The sequence below is a fragment of the Ahaetulla prasina genome, chromosome 2 (genome assembly GCF_028640845.1).
Source record: "Ahaetulla prasina isolate Xishuangbanna chromosome 2, ASM2864084v1, whole genome shotgun sequence".
In the NCBI taxonomy this organism is placed as follows: Eukaryota; Metazoa; Chordata; class Lepidosauria; order Squamata; family Colubridae; genus Ahaetulla; species Ahaetulla prasina.
In genome coordinates, this window is record NC_080540.1 from 95,161,326 (window position 1) to 95,187,839 (window position 26,514).

Sequence of the window (26,514 nt, forward strand, 5' to 3'; positions counted from 1 at the left end):
AAAGACTTTAAAAGAAGGCGAATTGTGGAAAGAAAAATTAAGTATCAAAGCCACTCATAGCCCATCCAAAAGAATAAAGTCCAAATTGTGGTAGTTCTGTTTGTTTAGGTATGATCTCCTGATATTAGTACTATGCAGTTTGAATCTGTTCAAAGTATGAAGTACACTTCTTACTGATTTGTATATTTCTCTGAAGTGTACATGCATGAAATTTTAAATTTACTTCTTGGCAAACGTATGTTGTCATTTTATATTTTAGGGACCAAATTGTACCCTGACTTAATTCATAACTCCATATGTAGATTTTTGCGATCTGAGCTTTTGTTCATTCTCACTAGAGTATTAATATTTATGCTTTACGCCTATTGGGAGAATGTCACTTAGCAACAGGTGTATGGGGACTACTGTAGTTTACATGCTTCTTCTGTTTCTTAGGGTTTGAAAAGAACAAGCCCCAAAGTCAGTCATTCTTTCAATCAGGCAAGAATTGCCTGAGTAGGTGAAGAGAAATCTTTAGTAGGACTCTAGATACTTTAGATTTGATTTCAAAATAGCCATTTGGAGCATACAGAGGAATAAATATAGCATCTGTGCTCAACTTTCTGAAGCAGCTGCATTTTCTACTGGTATTGCATGGCTGTTCTCTGTAACTGCTATATGAACCCTGGGAAAGATGTGACTGCTTTAAAGAGTTGTAATATTCATGCATCCTAATAATCCAACACAGTTTTTTGGAATTATATCCAAAACATGGCATAACCCTAATGTTTAGGACAGTCAGAAACTAGAATAGTAGTTACTGATGTCTAATAATACATTAATCTAGTAAGAAATTTCTGTTGTGGATTTGGACTATATTTTATTCTTGACACATATTCACCCATTATTTGACTAAATCTTTCTTTAGATTTACCTAAAACTATACTTTTCTTTCTCTCTCTAAGCAGATTCTATAAATAGGAAATGTGCAGTAATGCCTATACTTTGTGTATAATTAAATTTTTAATTGTAAGTATTGATTATTATCAACTACCCTATATATTCAACTGTTTATACTGTAGCTTTACATGTGTGTAATTGAGAACAGAATCTGAATAACTTGGTTCAAGTGACAGTGACAGATTTGGAGTTTGCATCTGAATGTGGTCTGTACATAGTCTTTGATTAGGAAATATAGCAGCAGTTGTAGAGTCATTGGAATTTAAGACATACAGTTTGGAATTCCGCCAGTCACATTAGTAGACTTTAAAAGAAGATAATTGGAAATAAAAGAGGTGTACTATTTAAAAATTAAAATAAATGTGTGTATGAAAGCACCATCCCAGAATATCAAAATGATTTAATAAAAACTACTTTATAAACTGAAGGAGGAGGATGAATAGATATAGAATAACTGTCATTGTGCTAAGCTTTTCCCTGCATTCTATGTATTTATGTTGTCTCGTGCTGAGAGTATATGTAAGCAAAATCTCACATTAAAAGAAGTGCATACATAAGTAGGCAAGTAGCCAACATATATCTTCAGCTAGAGCAGTTTTATGACACGGTTACAGAAAAATACAAAAGCATTGCAGAATGAGGAAGTACATAGCATATATATTTCAACCATAAATATTGCCAACAACAGCAACATTTTCTTTCCCTTTGCTACCCTGATTATACTTGGTTATGTTTATTAGCATAATATGTTTTCACTTCGGCAGAAAGCAATAAAATGGAAAGGCCCAGTTCCGCTTGTCTATATTGTAAGCCAAACCTTTGTTATTCTACCAAATATGCTTTCCGTCCTCCATGTGTGTATGTTGTTAATGCTTCGTTAATAGCTTCAAAAAGGCAGATTTATACTAAGCTCAAAAAAAAGATTGTGAAACTATAAGTACTTTACACATTCATTCTTTTTTAAAAAAAGTTTGCCTAAGAGCTATACACTGTAACAATCAATGGCTAGGTTGAGTATCAAATGTAAGTCTCTTCAACTGTGGTTTATTGATTTTAAGGGAAATTAAGATGAGGGTATTTAAACAGATTTGTTTTTGGTTCAATTTTTTTTAACAAAAAGAATTTATGTTCCATCAGGAGACTATGAAGAACAGGAATTAAAGTTGAGGTTGAGAGAGCCAGGGGTAGAGAATGTTTCTTTTGAATGTATTTAAATCTCAGTGCATCCTAGGATACTGAAGGAATGTTGATAGTCTGGCTGAAATAGCAATATCAGTAGCACTTAGACTTATATACCGCTTCACAGTGCTTTACAGCCCTCTCTAAGCGGCTTACAGAGTCAGCATATTGCCCCCAACAGTCTGGGTCCAATGTTACATATTACCTTTCAGAAATCTGCAGAAGTGGTTAGTACCAAATAAATGGAAAAATATAAAGCTCTCTATCTTCAAAGTCAGGAAAAAGGAGGAATTATAATGTGTGTCGTTTACAGGCACATACATACTTTTCTTTCAATTCTTAAATGGTGTGCCACTTTCCTTTCCAATTGTCTTTTAAAACGTAATGCTATTGATAGAATTCCAAACTGTATGCCACAAATTGAAGAAAATATGTGGGAAGAAGTAAGAAAAATAAAAGACAACTCAGTTCTGGAAAATGGGAAAGTGTGAGAAAGAAGCTCAAAATAACCCTACTTTGATTCTGTTAGGTATAAGATAGGGGAAGAGGGAAACTGCCAAAGTCTCAAGATTCAGTAGAATTCCTCTAATCTTTGCACTGTTTCATGACTTGGCCTACCTCAAAATATAGGCTCACATGAATACTGGGGAAGATTCTAGAACAGATTACGAAAAGATTTAAAAGCATTGCAAATTAACAAATTTGCAGATGACACCAAATTAGGGTATGTGTGTGTATTAGAAGGCAGAAGTACATTTTGGGTTATTTTGATGGGGTAGAGAAATGGGCTGAAATTGCAAAATACTTAACAGAGACTTATGTTTAGTTGTTTACATTTTTTTTAAATCAAATTCTCAGATGTAAGTTACTCAGCTTGGAAATAATACTAAGGAAAGATTTCTTGAAATATGTAGTGCAGCTGAATGTTTACTGAATATGAGTCAGCAGTATAATGTGGCTACACGAAAGCAAATGCAACGTGGGTGGCATTAAGAGAACGCTTGATCAGATCTCAACTTGAATATTGATTGAATATTGACAATCTCCAATTGCTTGGAGAAGTTGTGGAATCCCCGTCATTACTTAAGTTCAAGAAGAAGCTTAATGCCTGTATGGTAGGGATGTTTTAATTAAGATTCTTGCTAAACTAAACAAAGGATTGGACTTGATGGCCTAAGGCATGGGTCTCCAACCTTGGCAACTTTAAGACTTGTGGACTTCAACTCCCAGAGTTCCTGAGCCAGCTTTGCTTTGCTGGCTGAGGAATTCTGGGAGTTGAAGTCCACAAGTCTTAAAGTTGCCAAGGTTGGAGTCCCCTGGCCTAAGGGACCCTGGACTTTTTTCAGTTGACCTGAATCAGTGATTTTACACAAACCCTAAGCTAAATCCAAACCTTATTGTGAAGTACAGTGTGTGAAACAAGTCTCCACCGAACTAGGAAACTTTAAAAAGAAAATAGAGAATTTATGAAAAATATGCCAGTGCTTGGTTATCATTCCTGGTTATATTTTATATATCTTCTTGTTAGTGACTTGGGACTGAGGGCCTGCTATTGTACTCAGTTTGTGACCTACAACTTGGTGTCTAGATGGTCACCAAGATTCCTAATAAAATAACTCTTTTGTTTGACCGTGTGTTCTTAAAGCTTGTTCTTACTTGATTTTCTCAACGACACGTAAAAAGATGTCAGCAGTGGTGATTACTTTTTGTCAGCATTTAAACAGTTTAAGGAGAAAAATTGAGATTCTTTCATGTATGGGTAGTTCCAAAGAGATCTGCATCTTCTTTTGAAATTGCTAATTTATGATGGTCAGACAAAGTTTTCCTGTGTCATAATAATTAGTTGGGGCCAAATATACTGATTCTATAAATAATTTGAATATTCAGGGTTTAAAGGCTTTAAAGTTGCTTTGCTCTCACTGCCTTAAATATACAAATGATTCTGCATAGAGTTGGAAGTAGAACTTTCTTGAACAGTCTCCATAGTAGGAAGCTGAGCGTATATCTATCAAAATATTTCAAGTTCCACAATTCTTGGGTAGAACGACAGCTTCTAACATAGCCTCTGTAGCAAGCACTGTGTTTTAAGTGCTGAATAAAGAGGAAGGAAACAGTGAATGGTATTTACATTTTTTAAACACAGCTCCACTTTACTTTGAGTAATTTTCTTGATGCTGTTACACAACTATAGTGCAGTGTTAATCTGGGATTCTACCTTATCTGTCAGTAAGAGTGCAGGAGATAGCATTGCACTGTGGAGAAAAAACAGGAAATTCTGAACAGCAAAATCTGATTGGCAGTAACATATTGTTAAGGAACATAGTTCAGCTGAATAAAACAGAGAAATCAATGTGGTATCATAGATAGGTACACTGTTCTACACAGTGGAAGCTTGAATCTAAATCTTAACTTTTAGTTTGCAGAAATATTTTCTTTCCATAGTCAACTTCACATGGTTCTTGTGAAGATATCATGTGGTGGTTGCATCCCCTTCATTTCATTTCATTTCATTTCACACTACTAATATGGAGAGCCAATTAAATGAATAAGGTTGAAATGGTAGCCATTGGATGTCTATGAATTCATAGTCTGCTAGCTGTTCAAGAAGATGTAAATGTAGTTCTAGTTCAGCTTGGCTTTTATTGAGCCTTAGGATCTGATTAGCTAGTAGCAATGTCGTATGTAACAAAATCTGATATGTGTATGCAAGGAGTCATTGTCCAAATGCATCTCTGAAGAAACAAGCCACAATGCGACATAGACATTGAAAATGAACTCAGCAGAAAGATACCCAGCTTCTGAGGGTCAGCTGTCAGTCTGTTATTAAATTAACTTCCTTGCCAAATATGCTTCAAAAGCTAGTTTTGTCAATATGGAATATGTGACCCAAGTTGCTCATTGGTACAGTCTTCATTTGTTAAGACCATGAAGTGACATAGTGATATATGGAAGTGCCTTGGGAGAGGGGTGGGAAGGCTGCAGGTTGGACAATCAGTGTGTAAAAACTACATCAGCCCAAAGGAAGAGAAGGATGGGAAACGTTTCAGAAGGGACCCACCTTAGTTTTCTGGAGAATTTTATTTATTTATTATTTTTTTTATTTTATTATTTAGATTTTTATACCGCCCTTCTCCCGAAGGACTCAGGGCGGTGTACAGCCAGATTAAAACAGAACAATATACAGATTAAAACCATAGTTAAAATAACGTATTCTATAAATGGCCGAAAATTAAAACCGTCAAATTTGACCCATAAATAAAATACACCAGTTAAAATTATTAAAAATTTAAAAATTTAGAATATTAAAATTAAGCCAGTCCCGCTTGAATAAACAAGTAAGTTTTCAATTCACGGCGAAAGATCCGAAGGTCAGGTAGTTGACGCAAACCAGGGGGAAGTTCGTTCCAGAGGGTAGTGTCGTGTCCCACTCCTCCGCTGACGGCCGGGTCAGGGAAATCTGAATCAGGCGTGCCTCTGCAGCTCTGCCAAAGTCCTAGCAAAGTCCTCAGGGCAGGCAGGAGACCAGAAAGTGACTTCAGCAAGATATGTTTAGACTTTGCCTGACTCAGAGAATGCCAGAAAGCAGGTCCTTTATATAGGCCATGGGGTGTGGCTCCATGACTCAGCACTTATCCAGGCCTGCCCCTCCCTTCCTTCTGTTGCCTCCGTCTATCAAGTCTTCTGACGCGAGGGTCACTCCAGTCTGCAGCTGTTGGCAATTGACCTCCCTCAGGCTCACATGCTGTGGAGGAGGGGGAGGGGTCTAGTTGCTCCGTTTGCCTGGGCATGGAGCCAGAGCTGGGGGCTGGAGATACTTCCTCCTCTTCAGCCTGTCTGGGCATGGAGCCAGAGCTGGGGCCGGGAGGCATACTAGGACATTCCTCCGTGTTCGGAAGCAGATAAGAAGGCCCCGGCTGTGGTGAGATCGGACGAGACACAACAGGTAGGTGCTCCAACAGAGAAGGCCCTTCCCCTGGGGGCCGGCAACCGACATTGCTTGGCGGACGGCACCCTGAGAAGACCCTCTCTGTGTGAGCGTACGGGTCGGTGGGAGGCATAAGGTAACAGCAGGCGGTCCCGTAAGTACCCGGGCTCTAAGCCATGGAGCGCTTTAAAGGTGGTAACCAACACCTTGAAGCGCACCCGAAAGACCACAGGTAGCCAGTGCAGACTGCGCAGGAGTGGTGTTACCCGGGAGCAACATGTGGCTCCCTGAATCACCCGCGCAGCTGCATTCTGGACCAACTGAAGCCTCCGAGTGCACTTCAGGGGTAGCCCCATGTAGAGAGCATTGCAATAATCTAGACGAGAAGTGACAAGAGCGTGAGTGACCGTGCATAAGGCATCCCGGTCAAGGAAGGGGCGCAACTGGCGAACCAGGTGGACCTGGTAAAAAGCTCTCCTGGAGACGGCCGCCAAATGATCTTCAAACGACAGCCGTCCATCCAGGAGAACGCCCAAGTTGCACACCCTTTCTGTTGGGGTCAATGACTCGCCCCCAACAGCCAGCTGCGGTTGCAGCTGACTGTACCGGGGTGCCGGCATCCACAGCCACTCCGTCTTGGATGGATTGAGCCTGAGTCTGTTTCTCCCCATCCAGACCCCATCCAGAATAAAAGCAAAGGAGGAAAGAAATAACATTTTTTTTGGCATGATTTTGTTAATATAACCTTAAAATAAACATAGAGCTACTATTTCTGGTCTAGACTTCCTTGCAGAGCTGATATCCTTCTAGTTGAGCTTGATTTCTGGTGACTTCATGCTCTTGCCATTTAGTTTTGTGGCAATAATAATGCTTTCTTCAACATTTTTTTCCCCATCTGACTGGTAGTCTCAGTAATTCATGAGGTATTCAAATTCTAACCTAGTTCAATTCTGCTTGGTTTTTTTAAGATCCGTTGCATGCTATCGCTGATGTGGATACAATATTGTAGCACACCCAGTGAAATTAGATCTGATAAGATATGACTTTTTTTCAACTTTCAATCTTCTGTCTTCATTTCTGAGCTAGCAACAGAAGTTTAGCATTTTAAGGCTAAGATTATGTAGTCATGGCTCATTCTCTAAGAATATTATTTGAATTTAGTTGACCAAAACGGCTTGTTCCAATTCTGTGATTCTTTTGGAAAATGACAGATTGGACAGTTTTTTGAAAAATGACACATTACAGCGAGATATGTGTGTGTGTGTGTGTGTGTGTGTGTGTGTGTGTGTGTGTGTAAACTTTTAAGAAAATGTGTTAAATAATTTAACTTCAGGTGGCATCTCAATTTGTAATTGTTCTTAATAAACCAACCTCTTCTCAATAACTGGTATTTAAAATTCAATAGATGTAGCTTTAAAGTTGTTTTAAATGGTTTAGATTGAAATTTCAAAACAAAATATTAAAAATATCCATTACTACCGGTATTATTTTATTTAACGGTGAATGGTTTTATAATGCTCAATTTCCAGATTGACTGAGGCCTCTATTGTTTTTAAAGATTGGTAGAAGAGCCAGAATTAACCAGATGTTTTGTTAAGTTACATGTCAGTTTTCATTTTTATTTTAATTCCAAAATAAAAAGAATAATGGGATGGGGTGAAGCTTTTTAACTTTTTTTACAGTGTTTCTTTAAGTTTCTGAACAATTGTTGCTGTGATAAGATAGTATATTCAGTTAGGACTTTCATGATAGCCTCAGTTGAAATAGTACATCTGTTCTGAAATATAGATAAATTTCCATATATGGAGTAATTAAAAGTTTAACTACAATCTGTCTGACATTTCAACCTTGTAGGAAAACATTCATAGAAATGTTTAACTCAATCTGAGTAAACTATTCTATTTGGACATGCCTGTACTTGTGTTTTGATAGATGTTGGCTGCAAATACACAAAACACACAGTGAGTGAAATTTAACCACTCATTATGGGGACAAAAAAGAATGAAGAGCAAGCAAATCAAAAATTCAAAATAGAGATACCATTATTTAATAATACGGAAGAGAAAAGAAAGAGTCAGAAGAACTACTGTGAAATAATTTCATTTGATGTCAGATCAATTTTGCCTGAGGAGGAGTTTTCTTAAGGCCAATAAATGCCAACAGGTTTTCCTTTGGTTTATAAAATTTTGTTTATGGAACTGTCTATCTCCACACCAGTAAAGGAAAAAAGCCACAACTCGAAATCAAAAGTTTTAGTCTTTGGAAAGATTTTTTCTTTTAAACCACCATTTCCCAGCAGAGCCACAGTTTTTGAGCTTGTAAACTACTCCTCCCCATGGAGCTTTTTAGCATTTTATGGTAATGCCTATACTCTTAGAAAAATGCAAGGTAAAAATTACAGGCACTCCGCAGAATTATCCATAAAAAGGTTGTGCATGGTAGTAAATTAACTTGCAGGTTTTGGCCATCCTTCATGGGTGTCAAGTGCAATTACGTTTGTGGAAAGTAGTTGTCAGACTGAAGTTTATGAAACTCCATCTGGGGAATGGCATAAAAGTCTGGTTGGTGAGGAGATGAATTCCACCATTCCACATTCCAGGAATTTAATTGCAACTCTTTATCCTTTCAAAAAAGATAAAAGAACTATATATTGTATATGCAAGTGTTGTTTACAGGGCTTAGTAGGAAGTAGGCCTTGCTAGCCTTGGAATTTGCTTTAAAGGTCAGTCCAAAAACTTAAAAGATATATTGAAGACTAGTGTACTTTCATGTGAAAAGTGCCTATAGCAAACTAACCAGAGCCATACTATATATTCTACCTTTCTCCCTCCCTATTTCTTGCATCAATTGGAAGTTTCCATGTCTTTATAAAAACAGGAAGCAAAATTACCCATTTCTAGAAACAACTAATAGGTGGAAATATAGGCTACAGAAAATTAGTGTTGTATCAACAGGCTTTTCTGATCTGGAAATTAGTTGGGAATGTTATTGGCACATTGTCCAAACCCCAGACAAGTTTTATGTATTTGATACCATGTCTACACATATGTATAAGTTCGTCTTTTGAGAATTTTGAATTAAAATTTACTTTTGCTTTAGAGATTTTATCAGGCTTTTTTAAAATCTGTCTTCTATTGCATCTTTGTCACATAAACTAAAAAATCTACTATCCATCATGCAGTGAAATATTGATTATTTTGGAAGCTTTTTTTTGCTTACATACTAACAATGCTTAATTCCATTACTATTGTTGAAATACACTAAATATCCTGTATTTATGATAATGTGGCAATTGAATTTGCACAGTGCACTTAGAAACCACGGACCTTATTTAGCTGTTAATATTTTGTAATATTCAGGTCTTATTTATTATTTGGAATGAATATTATGGAACCTTTGGGTAGTCTTACTTTCTTCTTTATTTTTAGTGTGCTGATCCAGACCCCCTTGAAAAAAAATGTCCAGCAGGGGTGGAAAGAAAAAGTCAACCAAAACATCTCGCTCAGCAAAAGCTGGGGTCATATTCCCTGTTGGACGAATGCTTCGTTATATAAAGAAAGGTCATCCAAAATACAGAATTGGGGTCGGAGCTCCAGTATATATGGCAGCAGTACTTGAATATTTGACTGGTAAGTTCATTTGAATAAGACAATAGTGAAAAGCAATAAAAATATAAAATAATCATAAAAGGAATTCATGAAGAAAGTGAGGAGAAGGCCTGCTATAGAAATTGTGTGGGATACACACAATCCAGTTTGTCAAGTTTTAATCCAGGTTTCTTTTTTCCTAATTCTTGGAAGTACCATACCATAAAATTTGAGCAGTTGTAAAAAAAAAATTTTATTTGAATTTACAATAGATTTCTCTGAACATTTGCAGCTTTTGAATAATTGTTTGTAATGTTTAAATACCCATGCACCCATACTGCATGTAAACTTCTAATAAGAATCAAGGTCAGAGTGTGACAGTGATGTATTTAATGCGTATAAAGTTTCTGCTCATAATTTGATTTTACAAAAGAAAAAGACCACAAATAGAAATTTAAGTTAACTTTTTAAAATAGCAGCAACTATGGTAATATTTAAAAAACATTATTGTTTTAAAATGTACAGTAGTGAAAAAAAATTATTGTAAGTATCTTTAATCAAATTTTGTTCATTTCACTTGGGCTAAATTCTTCTGAGGTGTAGGTAGCTAGGATTAACAGGATTCAGCTTCGTTGTTCTTTGTAAGATTTTAAAAGTTAAACATACAACTTTTAAGAAAACTGAATTATGTTTATTTTTAAAACGATGTAGTACTGAGCTGCTTTTAAATATGAAGTAGATTAACATTAAATAATATAAATATAAAGCTAAAGTATTTCTACTATTCAATTTATGTGTCCTTAAGTTAACTCGATTACTGATTACATGGTTGCATTCATATTATTTCTTGATAAAATATGCAAATGGCTCTCCATTATTGCCTCTGGGATGGTTTTTTCCCTAACCTTTTCAGACCTAAGTCTTTCATCCAATTACTAACCAGGTTTGATCTTGCTTAACTTTTCAAAACCAACTACAGTCATCTAGAAATTGCGTCTTGTTAAGGTTGCCAGGTCTTCTGTTAGTCTCTAAATATGTCATTTGAGATCAAAATAATGTATTCTTGAGTTAGTATATTATTGTGATCTAAATATATAAATTAGTATCATTAGGCATTTTTCTTGGGAGTAAAAGGAACAATATCAGACATGAAATATAAATCAAAATATTCAAAACTGCATGTCCTTTTCCAAAATAATCTTCACCGTGTGTCTTATTTAAAAGAACAACTTGCAACAACATGTATTGCCAGAAATGTTTGTGAGCAACACATGCCTCCAATTATGTAACTGTTTTCCTCACTTCTGTCAGCTGAAGTATCTTGAGCAGAGAAATAAAATGAAGCATGAAGATCAAATTTGGGGAGGGGGGTTTGGAAAGGATGGGGGGGTGGGCAGAAAAATCCAGCAACTTGGGAATTTGTAAACATGGTCTGCAATCACTAAGGAAGGTATTACAGAAAGAACTGAGAAAAAGGCATTGTCTATTTCTAATTAGTTCCATTATATGGAACTGTGATTACTCTGTGCTTGTATTTGTGCACATGTTTTCTTTTAATTGCCTGCATAGTTTTTCTGTTCGACTAATTTTTTAAAGAAGCAAAGTTCAGAAAAAGACACTTTTATTTGACTGATTACTCTGATGGCTGTGCCCATCTAAAATTCATTATGATCAGAAGTTAAGATGTTTATTTGCAGTGGGAATGTGTTGTTTGCTTTTACAAAACAAACAAACAAGAAATACTCCATTTCATGGTCTTTTGAAATGTCAGTCTAGAGCATTGTGTTTCAATCTTAACAAATTTAAGATGCATGGACTTCAATTCCCAGAATTAATGCCCAGTTGAATGCTGGCTAGGGAATTCTGGGAGTTGAAGTCCACACATCTTAAAGTTGTCAAGGTTGAGAAACTAGTCTAAATGATCAAGTAAAAGTCATCCATTGTACAGCTTCTGTTCACTGTAAATAATCAGTAAGCTAGCAGTAAGTAAGCAAGCAAGCAAGCATTCTCTGTTGCAGCATGTGTCTTCTGCAACAGCAGCCCCTCAGAGGTTTACAGGCCTGCTCTAGATGATATCTTTTGAGTTCTTAAGGGTAGTGCTCAACTTATGGCCACAGTTTGGTACCAGAATTTTGGTTGTAGTCATAAAGCAAAATATCAGCTGACAGGATGACTTAGCCACTGCAATCTAGGGAATTCCCACCGCAGTCATTAAAGGAGAATTACTGGTTTTTAGTCAAGAACCATCCCAATCTAAGGCACTCCAAGTTTAGTCCCTCCCAGTCTTAAGCCTGTTGTGACCTAGGCCCAAGTAGTTATTACCAGACACAATCAGTCCTAAACAAACGTATTTTATTAGAACAGCTGAGAATTACTTCATTCTCAGTTTAGTCCAAATGAATTCCAAAACAAATCCTTCAGAAAAAGTCCTTCAGCTTTCTTACAAACCTTTGTCTTTTTTGGCACCCTGCCAAAGGCTTTTCTTGGCAAAGCTTCACGAAGTTCAGAAATGAGATGCTGACTAGAAACAAATGTAGCAACGTTACTTTCCTAAAAAGAGCCCAAGAACTGTTGCTGCTCTTTTAAGCCTTATGAGAGGGACCAGTCATCTCCTGGCCTTGCTCCTGAGTCATCCTTTTTGCTTTACCTGCTCTTGCCTTCTGGCAGCTCTTTGCATGCATACACTAGGAACAGTTTCCTCCTGTTCCTCTGCCTCTCTGCTGTCCACCTCTGGAGGCTCCAGAGTCCACGCATTGCTCCCAAATGGCCCTGGCCCCATCTCTGCCTCCGATGCAGAACTATTGTCCGGGCTTTCCCCAACTCCAGGACTGGCCCATTGTCCTCCCCAGCCTCCTCACTGTCCGACTCCGCTGCTAGTTCCGTGGGCTGCTGGCAGACCACAACAAAGTCTCAGTAAGGTAAAGAACTGTCTCCAACTCCCCCAACCCACCTATCTCTGTCCTTTGGCCACTCTGAGAACTATCTGGCTCTGAGGCTGCTTGTCATGCCCTGGAAGCTGCAGCAACCCAGCCAGTCCCAATCACCCTTGTCACCCTATGCTATGGGACCCCTACCACTCTGTACTCTTGTTGCCCCAGTTCACCTTTGTTTTTGTTTTTTGTTTTTTGCTCCTATAGCTGCTGAGGCAGGCCTAGCCTGGTCACTGGGTCATCAGTTGTCCTTTTATCTCTGAGAATAAATAGGAATCTGCCTTTCTCTACTCCTAGTCCAGCACCTTAACCAAAGCTGCTAATTTTAATGAACATGTTAAGATGCTTGTAAATTTAAGATTTTTAAGATTTTTAAAAATTCAAAACATTGAAAGAATTCAAGAAATGAGGTGATTGTAAATATCTTCTATATATTTCTTTGACATGAGAACTCATGACAGTTACAGAGTTTTTAAGTTTTGTTCAAAGAAGAGCTTCAAAATAGTCTTGGTCTATTTGTTTCTTAAATTCCAATGCCTTTTTCTGTTTCTTCTAAGATTATTGTAATTCTAGAACATTAACAAAATGTAGAGGCCCTTAGAGCCATTAGTTCATGATGAATAGATTTGTGACATACTATATTCATGAATAAGTCAAACATGATGCTGTTTTGTTTTTTTCTTTGAACTAAAATTATTTTACAGGAGTTTTAGAATGCTGTACTATATTAATGTAGTTCCATTTATGGTGACACCCTCCCTCCAATGTGTTTGTAAAACATTTTTTTTTAAAAATGCAGACAGAAAGTAGAAAAAACTTGTAGAGAAAGTTTAAAGACAACAGAAATGAACTTTATGGAAATTTCCATTAATTTATTGCTGTACTGAGCTGAAGAAAACTACAACAAAGAAAGAATGAAGTTTATAAAACTGCAGGTGATATATATACAAAACATACATTTCTCTAATATACTTGGATGTAGTTTGCTAGAAAAGTGCAGTAGGAAGAATCCTGGAACTGTCTGCTTTCCTCATTAACATTTTCCTCCATTGGAAATGACTTGCTAGTACATGCGTTTTATAAATTTAAAACAAACAAAGCAAAAAAAAAATCCCAGTATTGTAACTTCTTGGAATTGTTGATTTTGAAGTTTTGTTCTTGTGTGTTATTGCATCACCAAAATCCTTAAGAAGTTTCAGATAGCCTTAGTAGTAAAAAATCAGATTTCTGTTGAATCATAATTCATTAATAGGATGGAGACTTATGCTAAGTCATTGAATGCTTGAACAATAAAGCTCTCTCCTGCCAGTTTGTTTTACTTGTCATTTTAAGTCCTTATTATGTTGGTTGTCAGAAGTCATTATCTTAAACTCACTTAACCCACAATGTTACTTTTTTCCTTCTCTGGAAAAATTGAAGTAATTTAAAAACATGGGGTAATTGTATCCGAGTCATAAAACATAATTTTTAAAGGATGTTTATTGCAATCTCTGTGATGTGTAAAACTAATTTGATTTGATGAATAACATTTAAATGTTTTGCTTATTACTTAAAATGCATCATAAGAGGGAATAAAAAGTTTTCAGTGAAAAATGATGGTATCCTTTTGAATACATGTCATTCTGCATATGTTGTGTGTATGATTTCTATTTATGTTATGCGTGTCTGAGTTAAATGGATCAACTAAAACTGAAAACAAAATATACTTACTTGAAACATTCTCAGATTGGTACAGCCAACGAATCCCTTCATAAGTAGCAAGGATATTTTTCTGATAACAAAAGTCTAAAGTGGGCTCCATGTTATATGTGATGGAATGTTGTTGAAGGACTGAAATCTCTGAGCTCAGAATTGCTGACCGCCATCCAGAAGGCTTTCCACTGTAGTCAGATGATCCACCTGTTTTGAAGGAAATGACATAAATCAAGCAGGCACCAGAGAGCAGAACAGGAAGAGAAATTAGGAGGAAATGACAGAAGGTGATGAAGAAGTGAAATTGGGATGAGGAAATGCAGGGCTTCTAGGCAAGGATTGCCTTTGTGGAATTGTTGGCTCTGTGTGCTGTTCTCTAATGTGGCAAGAATAAGCAAAACATTTTTATAGTTAAAATTTTTGAAGTTGATTTGTTGCTGTCTTTGAAAAAGGAGTCATGTACCTGGTCTTTGAAGACCATTGTAGGTAATCTTTGATTTACAATCGTTTGTTTAGTGGATGAGAAGCAAAATATTTTCAAGAAAAAAAACCAAGAAAGCCCAGTTGCCTTTTGGAAAAGCACCCTTGGGTCATTTAGTAACCATTCAAAGTTACAGCAGCACTGAAAACAGTGATTTAAGACCATTTTTCACATGTATGACTGCTGCAGCATCCCCATAACATGCGAACAAAATTCAAATGCTTGACAATGGATTCATATTTATGACAGTTGCCCAGGATCATGTGACCACCTTTTGCTACCTTCTTACAAGCCAAGTCAATGGGGAAACGAGATTCACTTCACAATTATATTACTAACTTAGCAACTGCAATGATTCACTTAATAACTGTGCTGAGAAAAGTCTTAAAATGGAGCAAAAGTCACTTAACTACTGTCTCACTTAGCAATGGAAATTTTGGGTTCAATTGGGGTCGTAAGTTGAAGACTACCTGTATTCTATTATTGTTCTTTTGAAGTGAAAGCCAGTGGGGAAGTATTGGTTAGGTGCATTTACAGCTTTAAAAACGCACAAAACGAAGAGCTTTAGTTTGTTTTAATAATTACTTTTCTATCTCCTGACTATCTTGTTTGGTTTTCAGTTCTAATTCTTGTATTTTTATTTTATTTTATTTTGTCACAACAGTATACACAAACAATTATCATAGATAAAACAACATGTATTGAAGAAAATATATAAGTAAAAATATGCATCAATAATATTAATTTGATATAATGAAGGGAAGAATAGGACAGGAACGGTAGGCACTATTGTGCTCTTATGCACGCCCCTTATAGTCCTTTTAGGAATGGAGTGAGGTCAATAGTAGACAGTTTTTGGTTGAAGATTTTGGGATTTTGAGTAGAGACTATGGAGTCAGGTAGTGAGTTCCAAGCATTAACAACTCTGTTACAGAAGTCATATTTTCTGCAATCAAGTTTGAAGCGGTTGACATTTAGCTTGAATCTGTTTTTTTCTCTTGTAATATTGCGATTGAAGCTGAAGTAGTCTTTTATAGGAAGGATATTGCTATAGGTGATTTTGTGTGTTAAACACAGGTCATGTCGAAGTCGACGGAGTTGTAAGTTTTCTAATCCCAGGATTTCAAGTCTGTTGGTATAAGGTATTTTGTGGTTTTCGGAGGAGTGAAGAACTCTTCTAGTAAAATATTTCTGGACGCGTTCGATAGTATTAATGTCAGAGATGTGGTATGGGTTCCAGACGGATGAGCTGTATTCAAGAATAGGTCTGGCAAAAGTTTTGTATGCTTTGGTTAGTAGTGTAGAGTTTTTGGAAAAGAAGCTGCATAGAATTAGGTTTACAACTCTTAGGGCCTTTTTTGCTATGTAGTTGCAGTGGGCTTTGGCATTAAGGTCATTTGATATGAGAACTCCAAGATCTTTGACAGGGTGGGGGTCGTCAGTTAGGTAATGTCCATTAAGTTTGTACTTGATGTTAGGGTTCTTTTTTCCAATATGTAAGACTGAGCATTTGCTGGTTGAGATTTGGAGTTGCCAAGTTTTAGACCAATCGGAAATTAAGTCGAGATCTTCTTGAAGGGTAGAAGTATTATTAGTGGTATTAAATAGTTTGACATCATCAGCAAAGAGAACACAATAACTTGAGATGAGGTCACAGAGATCATTTATGTATAGTATGAAGAGTGTTGGTCCAAGAACACTACCTTGGGGAACGCCACTTTTGACAGGAACAGGATTTGATATAGCGTTGCCAATTTTGACCACTTCTTGTCTATTTAACAGGAAGGCATTTATCCAATTGTGAAGAGGTTTGTTTTCATCTTTTCCCTAACTTTTGTCCTGACTTTTCAACAACTACCGTATATACTCGAGTATAAGCCGAGTTTTTCAGCACATTTTTTGTGCTGAAAAACGTCCCCTCGGCTTATACTCGGGTCTATACGGCTTATACTCGAGTTTTTTTTTTTAAGCCCTCGCTTATACCGAGTATATACGGCTTATACCGAGTTGTTTTTTCTTTTTCACATTTTACCGGACGGAAGCCCTGCCGGTGCAGTGAGAGGCGGGCGGGGAGCCGCCAGCCTTCTCAGCTGAGGGAGGGAGGGTTTCCCCAACCGGTAGGTGCCTCATTTCCCACCCTCGGCTTATACTCGAGTCCCCAGTTTACCCCAGTTTTTGGGGTAAAATTGGGGACCTCGGCTTATACTCGGATCGGCTTATATTCGAGTATATACGGTATTTATCCCATCTAAAATTAGCAGTATTTCTGTGTTTGAAACATATAAATGCTGATGGATGCTGCATTGAGGTGTTTGAAAAACATAACAGCTTGCCAATGTCTCATGGTCACCTTGGTAGCAGGGTTAATAGATAATATAAATATTTGAGATTAGAATGTTCCCTGCTATCTAAACTAGTAACACTTTGCATTCAGTATCAGAATGTCTCTATTGCTAAATGTTAGATTCCTTCCTTTATATTCATCATATTACAAAAAAGTCTATCTTGCAAAAACAGATATATAAAAGCCTTATTTATAAGACTGATTTCAATTTGATTATTTTTTTCCTGATTTGATATTTCACTACTATGCTTCGATTTAATAACAGACTCTTGGGTCTTTTGGCAATGCATTACTATTGATTATTAAAATAAACTTTTATTTGAAAACTAAAATATTCTATATTTTTAGTGGTATATTTCATGTTGTCATTGTTTTTTCTTCGTTTTTGAAAAATTGTGTAGGCTGTGAGACAATCTCTCTCTCTCCCTCCCTCTCTCTCTCTCTCTCTCTTTCACACACACACACACACACACACACACACACAGAGGAATCTGCCTGATAGCTACACATTTCAATGTTCTGTTTCTGCTGCTTTTGAATTAACCTGGATCCTTAAGGTAAGGGAATCACTCTTTAGCCCTATTCCTGTGAAATACTTTATTAGGTCCATGAGGTTAGAAGTGGATAAGGTTCCCCTAGATCTTCCTGTGGTGCCAGCAACATAATTGTGCCACTGGTAACTTCTTTTTCAATTTTAATTGGGAGAAAAAAAGAAAGTGAAGCTCAAAGACTAGCTTTCTTTACAAGGCATAGATTATTGAAAAGTCTTGCCATTGGTAGTACAAATCCAGTTATTCCCAATTGTGTGATGGCAAATCTGTTACTGAGAGATTTGTTAATTTGTTCAAATCATGAAATAAGCACATAATAGGAACGAATGACTGTGGCTGTGGCTAAAGTTTCACTTTCTTTTCTACCTGTAATGTCCCCTTAAGCAAGTGTGAAAGAGGTAACCCTCTGCTACAAGGACTTGTTCAGCGTTGTTTCCAAAGAAATTAGTACTTTGTAATCATTGATGTTAATGCATACGGGGACACACATGCACTGTGATTGGTGTCTAATTTGTGTAATTACTAGTTTATAACAAATGCCCTTGGAACTTAAGGATGTAAACCAAGAGCAAATTTAAGAGCACAAGACCTGTCTTGAGTTGTAAACCAGTTGAGCCAAAATTCGCATACTGCTTTCACTCAAGCAACATCTGGCAGTTCTTAGTCTAATCATGTTTAGATGTATTTAAAAGGGGGGAAAGGCATGTGTAAACTGTTAAAGAGTAACAATGAAGTGTAAACTGGTAGGCAAAGGAAACACCATTTTACAGACTAATTGAGAGAAGGAAAAAGAAAGAATGGGGCCATTATGAACGGATGAAGATTTTGACTTCCTTCTATTAAGGTCTATAAAAAATAGCTTCTTCTTAAAATCATAGAATCATAGAGCTGAAAGGCACCTTGGAGGTCTTTTAGTCCAATCCCCTGCCCAAGGCAGGAGTCCTTATCCATCATGGATAAATGGCCATCCAATCCTTTGTTGAAAATCTCCAATAAGGGAGCACTCACAACTCTAGGAGGCAAGCTATTCCATTGATCAATTGTTCTTACTGTTAGAAAGTTCCTCCTTATTTCCAGGTTGAATCCAATGAGCTTCCACCCATTGCTTTTTGTCCTGCCTTTAGGTACAGTGGAGAATAAACGGGCACTGTTTTCTCTATGATAGCCCTTCAAGTATTGGAAGACTGCTATCATGTCTCTTATGAGACTTTTCTTCATTAAGTTAAACCTCCTAGTTCCCTTAGCTCAGGAGTGTCAAACTTGCGTGGATGCATCACATGCCGGCCCTGCCCCCGCCTGGTTTAGCAAAGGGGGAAAAAGTCCAGATACGTCACATGATGTCGCCATAACGGCACGAGTTTGACACCCCTGCCTTAGCTGTTCATTGTATGATTTAACCTCCTGACCATCTTTGTTGCTCTTCTCTGCACTTTTCTAGGGTCTCAGCATCTTTTTTGTATTATGGTGACCAGAACTGGATGCAGTATTCCAAATGTGCAGTAGTGCAGTATAGGTTCACTAAGTATTTCTTGTAGCTAAAGTTCAAAATTAATTTATGAGAGAAGAAGCTCCGTTGAACTAAACTAATATGATGTTTAATAGTCACATTCCCATTTGGATGACTTTAGCCAATTGATCTCTCTAAACCAATTTACTACACTAGGTTGTTGCAAGGAGAAAAATGGGATTTGAAATTTCTGTATTCTATCATGAATTTCTGTGAAAAATGTGATAGAAATGCAATAAATAATAATTGAATGTCTAAATATGTATAGGGTCATACTCCTGTTGTAAAGTTATTAAGACCTAGCATCAGACATATCAAAGAAATACAATTTGAGATTCCAACAAAATTGATGTGATGCTGCTTCCAGGTAGCTTCTACCATGTGCTTGTCCTTGCTTATTGTTGAAGTTTACAGGAGTCTTTGTGTCCTAGTGACATGAGATTCACACAAGAAACCTAAAATAGATTTCTACCTAATATTTTTTCCATGACTTCTTCTATAGTTAATTAAGATGGAAAGTAAAATATGGCTGAGCAAGGTATTTGAAAGAGGTGCTTCAAAAAGTACATTATGCTGAAGAAAGCACTCTCTTTGAAGCATTAAACCAACCGTGTCCTTGTATGACTTATATGGCTGCTTCAAAAGTTACCCCTGGTCAGTTTGCACGTGTGCTTTCACAGATATTACTTTATACTTCAAAGAGAAGTGTTTGGTTCACATCAACATGCTTTATAAAACACTTACCTGAATTCTATAGCACAGCCTTAAAAAAATAATAACATGTTCTTCCTTTACCTTCCTTTTTGCTTTCTGGAAGGTTACCTTTTAGAAACACCTGCAAGGTTGAAAGAAAGGATAAAATAGAAATTTGGCTTGGGGGGATTTTAATTCTGAGAGGTTTCTAAAGTGAAATTATAAATTCCATTAAACACTGTTCAGTCAGCTGCATTGTTAAAAGCTGTCCCTTAAACATTTAATGCACAGGCAATTAACTGGGTGAACAGGTTTGACAAGATACATCCTTGGAGTGATCATTATTGACGCTTAATTATGGCAAAGGTAAGCCTGATGTTTTTTAAAGAAGTATTTCTAGAGAAAAGAAGTACTTTTTTTCAAAATAAAAGAATGTTCAAGAAAAAAATGCTAATTCTGTTAAAATAATTCAAAATTATAAAATGATCAATTAGTCACTTATAGAAGTCTGTTTTATGTATGTGTGTAACAGAGAAAGGGAATAAAAATAAAGTACCTGTATGGATTAGAAATTGTTTATTCTATTTATGGTTTCCTTATTACCATTTGTTGTTTTTTTAAATTTCTGAATGCTAATGTCCCTCTCTTAGTTTCTGGAGTTTTTCTCGGATTTCTTTTTGGCTGAATGGTTGAGTTTCACACACTTTTTAGACTTTTCTCTTTTGACTTTTGGGGGTGTTAGAAATGCTGGCAACTGCTCAGCATGTCATCTGTTAGCTGTTACAAACTAAATTTTCTACATTATGACTTCATTGAAATGAAGTAAAGAAAGGCAAATGTTTTTGAAATCAGAGAAATGGTTTTACTCAAGACATAAAATTTCTACCCAGAAGAGGAAACAAAATTTAATCAGTCTTTGGATGAAGTCAGAATTCTTAGCTGTCAGGTATATTCACATTTGCATAGCAAAAGTCCAGGTCCTGAACACCTGACAATTACCAAGGACTTTTTGCTTGAGAAAAGAAACCATCATGCAAATTTAGCATTTAACTTGTCTTCTATAATGAACAACAGATTTGACTTGAGACTGACATTTAACCTACATTTAAATTTCAAAAATATGAAATTGCAGAATCATTCCATATAAATTTCCATAATATACATTAAACTTTGAGATTGATCAGTTACTTCCATTTCAGTACTGATGTTTTTATATGTAAGACTCTGCTTTAAAACACCATGGGAGTTCTACAGTATTTGGAACACCCATTGTGAAAAAGAATGAATGTAGTTTGTTCAGAGCTCTGACCTTGCCATATATCATGCAGCTGGTTGTGTATGTAAAAATATTCACAAAGATCACAGGTTGGGGTTTGTAACCAAAGTTGCTACAAAATTTCCCCCAGCCATTTTAGACTATAGGAAATAATAAGAGCATGGTTATTGAGAAAAGTACTATCCCACTTAGAAAATTCAAAATTTTCCAAATTATGATTATATCCACTTTGTATTTTCTATTTATTTATTTATTTTATTTATTTATTTATTAGATTTTTATATTGCCCTTCTCCCGAAGGACTCAGGGCGGTTCACAGCCAGAATAAAACAATAATTATGTGCACAATAAAACAATAATTAAAAAACTTATTTAAGGGCTAGGAGGTGGCTCAGGGGCTAGGACGTTTAGCTTGTCAATCGAAAGGTTGGCAGCTCAGCGGTTTGAATCCCTAGTGCTGCCGTGTAACGGGGTGAGCTCCTGTTACTTGTCCCAGCTTCTGCCAACCTAGCAGTTTCAAAAGCACGTAAAAATGCAAGTAGAAAAAATAGGGACCACCTTTGGTAGGAAGGTAACAGCGTTCCGTGCGCCTTTGGCGTTGAGTCATGACGGCCACATGACCACGGAGACGTCTTCGGACAGTGCTGGCTCTTTGGCTTTGAAACGAGATGAGCACCGCCCCCTAGAGTCGGTAACGACTAGCACATATGTGCGAGGGGAACCTTTACCTTTACCTATTTTCTATTTAATTTTTACAACAATGAATAAAACTGTGACAGACCAAAAAAAACAGGTTAGCATCTAAAAGAGGAGGCATGGAATTCTTAACAAATTTTAACCCTTTTAAAATGGAATCCTTTAAATTGTGACATTTTTTATCTGATTCCCGAGTAGGAAACGCTCCAATTGAGTTTTATGTGGAATTGGGAAATACCTGCATTTTAAACATTTGCTAGTAGCCTTGCAAAGTAGCCTCTGGTATATTACTAGTAGCTTGGATCTCAAGTTTTAGTTTAACCCTGATTTGAGAACTGACCATGACTATGGTTTTGGATTTTTGTCTCTCCCTGGATATGAACAACTACTTGCAATGCTGTTGTTACTGACTTTCTTCAAATTTGATCTGATTAATTGCTTTCTGTTCAAGAGCCCCAAACAAGATAAAATGCCCCCACCTCAACTCCTCAGAATTGGGCAAGGAAAAAGAACTTGGAGGGAAATCATAATTCCCAGCAACTGTTAGGCATGTTGTTGAAAAATTCTTAGGCATGTGTTGCGGAACAATGTCTTCTAAGTGTATAGTATGTATCTTTTTTCCTGTGATCCAATATACCCCTATTAAACCTTGGCATTTTAAATCTTGTAGGCTTTCCCTGCTCTTATATTTAATACATACTTTCAAATTGGGCTAGACTTGTGTCAAATTATATTAATGGAAATCTGGTATAAAAACCAGAAGGTTTCATGAGAACCAGTCAAACAGTTGCAGGTGTAAGTTACATGCGAAGTTTCCTGTTTGCTACAAGCTGGAAAAGTTCTGTGTGTCTGTTTCCTATCTTGAAGAAGTTTCTGGCTTGGGATTTCGGTTTTTAAGTAGTGGGTTGCAGGTTTGGTTTGCTTTTTGTAAAATCTAACTATTGGTCACTTGTTTGTATTAAAAAGAAAAGTTCCTCAAACTATCTCTAAAATTCCCCAAACTAGATGGAAAAATGTACTGTTGTTATGTTGTGTCAATCAAGGACTGTGAAAACGAGATGCATGTGTTTCTCTTCTGTCTTTATATTCTTTTTGCTATATCTCCAATTTAAACTGTCCAAGCATATTTACATCTTGTATCTGACAAGAGATTGAGATACCTCAAGATCTCAAAATGATTATTGTGGTGTGGGTCCTTTTTACAGAGGTCACTTTAGAAAATCTTAAGAGATGGATGAAGGACAAAAAAACAATTCCTATAGAATTTCAGAGAATACTTATAAACTGTATGATATGACTTTTTGTATGTTTATATCAGCTGTTAAGTGAAAATCTGTTCCTAGTCTCTAATGAAGGCAATGAATTGTTCAATAGCATGTACTTATTAATATAGTTATGGAAGAGAATCCTATCTCCAAATTGAGCAATGCAATTCATCATAATAGATATTGATAACAAGTACAGTGGAGTATGAATTAGGTACAAGATACAATTAGTAAGACTCATCATTTTGACTGTGTTCATCAAGTTTTTAGTAGTATTCATTGCTGCCCTTTTTTTAAAAACATTGAAAAAATATTTTGTTATTAATGAAATATATTCACAGATTTCCCAATAAACTTTAATGATCAGAATATTTGTAAAAAAAATAATAGTCCAAAAAATATCTGATAGTTGTGTACAGGCTCTGACATGGTTAAATATATTCCATACCCATTCATTACTGAATTTATATCTCCATTTTCATATATTCCAGTGCTGAAGCAGCTTATACTGAAAATAACTTTAAGATACCAGAAAACTGATATAACTAAAATAACATTAAAATGAGCCATTAAAATAATTAACAGAATTTCCTTGGAACATGGTGCTTACTTGAAGTTGTTTATATTATTGCTTTTTAAATATACCAGTAAATAAATACATTTATGTATACACTATGCATACTTTACTTATGTATTAAATCTTCTGTATCCATTGAATATTTTGCTTGCTGATTTTGCATTCTTTATCTATTCATTATCTTTATAATCATCTGTGTGGCTCTTTCCATTTAAATCTTCTTGCTTCCTTTACCTGCAGTTGCTTTTTAGTGTACATTGCCACGAAACATAGAAAATTTGGGTATTTCCATTGTTTACTTAGCTGAACAGCTAATCTTTGCTCTTTCTTTACATATGTTATGTATCATTTCTGTACACAGTCATTAATGTTTTCCAGATCAAGTTATTATTAGCAAAACCCTTAAAAACCTGGTTTATGTTCAAGACTGTCACATGTGTTAAATACATTTAAAATACTTTCTAAAAGTATTTTTGGAGAACAAGTTTGGAGAAAACTAGCACAGATGAATACCTCTCATGTCACATACATCTTTACATCCATCCCTATGCTGAAATAAGATGTTACCAGATTATGTGCAATTAATTCTTATCAAATGTCTTTTTCCATTTATTTATCCTTAATATTGTTGTAACAGTTGTAGTTCTTTTACTGATTTTAGAATTGCATTTTTTAAATTCCTGAATAATATTATGCATTCTAATTTGAAAAATAAGAAAGACGAATCAAAACAATTTTATCTTTCTTGGCAGCGGAAATTCTTGAATTGGCTGGAAATGCAGCACGAGATAACAAGAAAGGTCGAGTCACCCCTAGACATATCTTGCTGGCGGTAGCAAATGATGAAGAGTTAAATCAGGTGAAAATACATTCCATGGTTTTAGGGGTTCGTTCTTCTTTCTTTTTTAAATTCCTGCTTATTCTGTCTAAAAATGTACATATTTTTCAAAATATGAGACACACTTTTTCCCCCTTAAAAGAGGGTGAAAATTTGGGTGAGTCGTATATACCAAATGTAGCCCCGCCTACCCGCAGGCCCCCACCCTTTGGCCTCTGCCTCCCAGCAATTTGCCTTCTTACAGCAAACAGCCTGTTTCAGCTTCAGCACAGCCTGATTAGCACAAGCAGCTGGGATTGGCTGCCCAACCATCAGCTGTATCAAGCTGCAGTGATTGCCATTGCCTATTGCTGCTGTTTGCTGTTTGCTACAAGGAGGCAAATTGTTGGGAGGCAGATTTTTTTTTTCCTTGTGCTAATCAGGCTGTGCTGAAAATGAAAATGAAAATGAAACAGGCTATTTGCTGTTTGCTGCAAGGAGGCAAATTGCTGGGAGGCAGAGGCAGATTTTTTTTTTCTTGTTTTCTTCCACAAAAAAGGTAGGTGCGTCTTATAGTCCGGAGCATCTTATATGTCGAAAAATACAGTAACTCATGATTTGTTAAATAAGTCGAAATTGCTTCAGTTGAATGATATCTTTAGAAAATATATCAGCAGTTGTTAACTCTAAAATTGACATAGAGTCTCGACATATGGTAGGGAGCTGACTCTTAATTTGGGTATTTCATTATCCTTTTCTTCAGAATCAAAGTCTTAGTTTCTTCAACTTTTAAAACCCCTTAGAGATACCTTTTTGTTCCATTTCCTTTTAAGCTGTTGAAAGGTGTCACCATAGCCAGTGGTGGTGTATTACCAAATATTCACCCAGAGTTGTTGGCCAAAAAGCGGGGTTCAAAAGGAAAATTGGAAGCAATCATCACTCCACCCCCAGCTAAAAAAGCAAAGTCACCATCACAGAAGAAAACCACAACAAAGAAAGCAAGCACAAAGAAAGTAGCAAGAAAGTCTAAGGTATATCTACATTTTTTTTTGCCTACAATTTTTTTTTTTGCCAGTCTTATGCATCTTTGCTCAGAAATAGAGTAAGCTGCTAGATGACTAGTAAAATATATCTCCAATCTAATGTAAAATAAAATGCAATTGCACTGAATTTATTCTGGTTCATAAGAATATCTACATGAGATCTAGGTATTTCAAGAGTGGATATGTGAAATATTGACTTTTCAGATACATAGTAATAAAAAATCAATTTCTTTTATAGATTTAGAGGTATAGATAGAATGCTGTGCAGAGTTACATTTTCAATTCTGGTTTATCTGCACATTCGTTTTCTTAAATTTTAAATTTTTTTAAATTCACATTCGTTCTATAGCGTCCAAAAAGCCAGCTATTTTTAGTGGTGTTACACCAATTACTGTTTATTTTTTAACATAGGAAAATAGATGCTGCTCTTGAAAAAAGATGTAGGAGGGACGATCTTACGTCAGCATTTAAGTTCTAAAAATCAAGATTTTGCTAACTTTCTTTCCTCTCTGGAATTTTCTCATCCCGACATATAGCTGCTATCTCTATCTCTCTGTATATATGTATGTGTATGTATGTGTGTGTGTGTGTGTGTGTGTGTGTGTGTGTATTAGTTATGTAATGTTTATTTAAAATTGGATTTGCTAATAGGCTGATTGGTTAACTGTTTTATATGTGAAAAGAAACAGGGAGAAGTCAGTAAATCAGCAAGTGCTGACAGCACAACAGAAGGCACCCCAACAGACGGTTTCACTGTCTTATCCACCAAAAGTCTATTTCTTGGGCAAAAGGTAGGTTTGTGCATTTATTCAAAATATTCTGTGTGTTTATGCTTGTGTGTTAATTGAACCTAGGGATGCATTTCTATGAATAAAAGGGAATATTCTCAATTTATTTTACAAACATTGTAAATGATATATATTAAATACAGAATGCCATCAATTTATAAATTGCAAAGGATTTAAAAAAAGGCCCCATTCCAAAAGAGAGTAAAATTTAAACATTTAAGATT

At 36.1% G+C, this 26,514-nt stretch overlaps 1 protein-coding gene across 13 annotated transcripts in view; it reads left to right on the top strand.

Annotated features, from left to right (window-relative positions):
- LOC131190165 (core histone macro-H2A.1) overlaps positions 1-26,514 on the top strand; it is a 42,393-nt gene that overhangs the window by 1,115 nt on the left and 14,764 nt on the right. For 9 of the 13 annotated variants that reach the window (XR_009153241.1, XR_009153247.1, XR_009153244.1 and 6 more), the window contains exons 2-5: positions 9,472-9,672; positions 24,395-24,501; positions 25,293-25,490; positions 26,186-26,293. Coding sequence is in view for 5 of the 13 variants with exons in the window: in XM_058167221.1 (XP_058023204.1) it covers positions 9,501-9,672; positions 24,395-24,501; positions 25,293-25,490; positions 26,186-26,293 (585 nt within the window). In the remaining 8 variants the exon portion in view is untranslated. The remainder of the gene's footprint in view (positions 1-9,471; positions 9,673-24,394; positions 24,502-25,292; positions 25,491-26,185; positions 26,294-26,514) is intronic. The other 4 variants (XR_009153242.1, XR_009153248.1, XM_058167222.1 and 1 more) reach the window with 1 other exon arrangement.